Source organism: Arachis duranensis, chromosome 9, assembly GCF_000817695.3.
Source record: "Arachis duranensis cultivar V14167 chromosome 9, aradu.V14167.gnm2.J7QH, whole genome shotgun sequence".
Classification (NCBI taxonomy): domain Eukaryota; kingdom Viridiplantae; phylum Streptophyta; class Magnoliopsida; order Fabales; family Fabaceae; genus Arachis; species Arachis duranensis.
The window spans coordinates 24,363,605-24,367,791 of record NC_029780.3 but is presented as its reverse complement, the minus strand read 5'-3'; the positions used below and the strand labels follow the sequence as shown (position 1 = coordinate 24,367,791).

The 4,187-nt window shown below is 27.4% G+C and overlaps 1 protein-coding gene across 1 annotated transcript; it reads right to left on the bottom strand.

Moving 5' to 3' along the window:
- Window positions 1–628: 628 nt before the first annotated feature.
- On the bottom strand, window positions 629–3,683 carry LOC107465189 (aquaporin PIP1-1-like). Its single transcript, XM_016084182.3, has 4 exons — window positions 3,220–3,683; window positions 1,674–1,969; window positions 1,051–1,191; window positions 629–819 (listed from the first exon to the last, which is right to left on the bottom strand). Exons 1-4 carry the CDS (start codon window positions 3,554–3,556, stop codon window positions 727–729), a joined length of 867 nt encoding a protein of 288 aa, XP_015939668.1. The 5' UTR covers window positions 3,557–3,683; the 3' UTR covers window positions 629–726.
- Window positions 3,684–4,187: the final 504 nt, after the last annotated feature.

Sequence of the window (4,187 nt, the reverse complement as noted above, 5' to 3'; positions counted from 1 at the left end):
GCCAAGTGGGGCAGACCATGCAGGATAAAGACCCGTCGCTGTCAATTGTCCTAACCAACACGTGGCATAGCCTTTCAATTTTCATTTTGTACTATTAAGTTAAGGGAGTGAATCTTGTCCGATAAAAAAATGGATAGTGCTTAGTATTTAATTTTATTTTTTATTATTTATTATTTATTTGTTAGTGAGACAAAAAAAACCATATAAAATTATTAAAGATTAAAAATCATACTTTACTTTCTTAATTTTTTTTAACAATTAAGAAGATTCATTTTTCAAACTAACAATTACATGTTTTTTCGTAGAGATTAATCTTAAAGAGTTTAATTTGTCCTCTACACTGGAACTATAAAATCTTTAATTAAAAAAATTATTAAAATTGATCAAAATTTATTACTTTTGTTTATTATTTAATTATTAATATTCTCGGAATCATCTTCATCTTAACCACTTCCCTCCTAAACTAGTAATGGAGTTATACACTTATTGATGTGGAATTATTTTTCCCTCAGAAGCCCAACTTATCTTTCTCTTTTGGTCCTTATTAGGGCTTCTTATGTACCCAAATATATATATATATATATATAGTGGGTACAAACTAATTAATAAATTATTCTTTTTTATCAGAATATATAATAATCCTGCTTAAGACTAATTAAACCAGTTATTATTGTTATTACTATTATTAATATTATTTCAGGCCAATTAATAATGTTGCATGATGGATTACTTTGACTTGAAGGGAATGGCCCTAATCACAATTTGATGGTACAAAGCTGCAAGTGCTGCCCCAATGAAGGGGCCTACCCAGAAGATCCACTGCACCAAAATATCATCATGATTAATAATGTGAGGAATTGTCTTTTTTTAAAAAAAAATAACAACAATAAATTTCTATTTGCCACTTGTACTATATAAAAAGTTTTAACATATGGTCTAAATGTCCAATGGAAGTGAAAAAATTATACTCCTTGAAAGCGGATTTTTTAAATTTCTAGTAAATGATAGAATTTGAAAATCAATAAAAAAAAATTGAGGTAGAAGACTCACATGGTCATCCCAAGCTTGGTCCTTGTTATAAACAAGGGCTGCACCAAGACTTCTAGCTGGATTGATGCCAGTTCCAGTGACAGGAATTGTAGCCAAATGCACCAAAAATACAGCAAAACCAATAGGCAATGGTGCCAAAATCTGACCAATTATTTCAAAATGCATGCAATTAATCCAAAATAAAATAAATAGAAGTAATGAAACTAAGTATTCTAAAAGTTTAAGTTAATAAAAAAATATACATAAATACTTGTATATCTGTTATGTCTTTTGCGTAAAATTTCTTTTTGAATTTACGTAATCTTTTATTTTTATGGTATTTTCTAATCTGTTAAATCAATGACTAATTTATTATAAATATAAATACTGCTAACCAATATGTAATTATATATACAGGTGAGATTTAAATTCAAACACTCACTTAAACTATTTTTATACTGAAAAATCTTTTTTGGGTCAACGAAGATCGAAATATAGACCTGTAGGTACTCGAACCTTTAATCTCATATCATAAAACTAAAATTATTTATCGTAAAAGTTTAAAATGAGAAGAGGAGGTATATAAATATCTATATATGTATTAGTATTACTAATGAATTTAATTATAAAGAGTATATGCTTACAGGAACATGGGAGTCTCTGGCATTTCTTTTGGCATCAGTGGCAGAGAAAACAGTGTAAACAAGAACAAAAGTGCCAACAATCTCAGCACCAAGGCCACCACCTTTGGAGTAGGTTCTGCTAACAGAGTTGGCAGCGCCACCAAGCCTTTCAAATTGGTGTGGCTGGAACCCCTTTACAACCAGAGCACCACAAATGGCCCCCAAACACTGAAACATTATGTAGAACACTGCTCTTGTTAGTGACAGCTTTCGCGCCAAGAACAGACCAAATGTCACTGCTGGGTTTATGTGACCCCCTGCATCACCAACCAATTATATATATATACCTCATGCTTTAATAAACATTCTCATCCATTATTAGAGAACTAGTTTTATGTTTGTGAAAAAAGGTTGATTTTATATGTTTGAAATAGTTTCAACTTAATATAAATTACGAATTTGATATACAACATATAAAGAAGATTTAAATCAGAACTTCGTATACCAAATAAAAAGGTATAAAAATAAAAATCAGAACTTCGTGCATGGTCAAATTTTTTTTATTGAATGATTTGACATGATTTTTCAAATTCTAAAATCATATAATTGATTAATTTAATTTTAGTACTTTAATACATTACATCCAAATCAATCCAATTTCATAATTAATTTTTGATATTTTGTACCGTATATAATATGTTGTATATGAAATTTACACTTCCGAACTTTATTACTTTTTAAATGGTTTGAGTAGTTGTTGAGAAAACATTTTATATTTATTGAAATAATAATGCCTTAAGTCTTCATAAATTTTGTTAAAAACTAAGAAAAATAATTTTCATTACTCATCATAAGGCTTTTTATACTATGACATATAGTTTCATCTAGAGTAATATAATATAATGTCATTTGAACATTAAGAGTTATGGTTTACGGATACTCAACAAGGTCTAATTAACATATAAGAACTAAGATTTGAAATGTTTTAGAGTGAAAAAGCAAATCATAATCTAAAAACATAATAGCAAAAATGATGATTTAAAATGTTTGAAAAATCTCCAAAACACATTTTCCTTACTTATTGTCAGAAGTAACATAAAATTTGCAAAATATGAAGTAGATTTAGGCATGTATATATATAGAACAATATATGAGGTTTAATTAGAAATGATATATATAATATAATAATAATTTAATTATTCTGTTAATCTTTATAGTTTTATTAAATTTATAATTAGATCTCTATATTTTTTTTGTCAATTAGATTCTTACATTGTTTTTAATTTTATAATTAACTTTTTTTTACATAAAAAACATTAAAATTAACCAAATATTTCTCTAAAAAAATATGCAGTCAAAGTTTTAGCTAAATTTTTTATTATAGATACTTCGATTTATAAAAAAATATTCATTTAAATCTAATATCTTTTAGATTAAAAAGATCTAATTACAAAATTAAAAATAATATACAATTTAATTAAAAAAATATATATAAAAAAACGTAATTATAAATTTGATAAACTATAAGAACCACAAGATAATTAAACCTATAATAATATATACCGACCTGAGATTCCAGCAGTACAATAGACAAGAGCAAAGATCATGCCACCAAAAGCCCAAGCAATCCCTTGAACACCAACAGTGTTACACTTGCTACTGGATTTAGCCACACCCATAACTGTCAACACTGTGATGTAGAGAAACAAAAACGTGGCCACAAACTCAGCTATGCATGCCCTGTAGAAGGACCAGGATGACAATTCACCAGCCTCAAACAATGGTGCTGATGGTGGTTCCTTATAGTCCTTCCCATCTTCTTCTGCTTGTGCTGCTGTTCCTATTGCTTGTCTCTCTCTATACCTATTTGCTCCAACTCTCACATCTTCATCTTTTCCCTCCATTATTATCAAATTATTTTAGTTACTCTTAATGTGACTAGTTGGGGTGCCCTTAATTTTGTTAATTAAGGGGTTTTGTGAAATGTGATCATGTGTTATGGGGAGTGAGGTGTGGGTATTTGTAGTGTGAGTTTGGGGACAGAGGTTGAGGACTTTGTTGGTGGAATATTTCGGTTGTGGTGGATTGTGATTTGTGAGTAGATTCAAAGATTATGACAAAGAAATTATTGTATAATTTAAAAGCAATCATGATACCCGCCCATACACTAAAAATTAGTCACTGCATATAAATGGCTTTATGTATTTGATATTTTAAATCATTTTTATTATTCTAATAATTGATTATTTAGTTAAAAAAATGTGTAAATCAGTATGTATAGTGTATACAAATATATGATAATTTGATTTATTTTTGTATGTAAATAATATTTTTAATTTAAAATAATATATTTAGTGCTTGTTCTAAAAATTATCTATTATATACTATAAATTTTTAATACTTTAAAATTATATTAAAAAATAAATTATTATGAATAACTTAAAAATATATTCTTTTGAGCTATATAAATTTCAAACGCTCAAAGTATTATAGAAGATTAGAAAAATTATCAAAATAGTTTCGCTAAAAAAATTA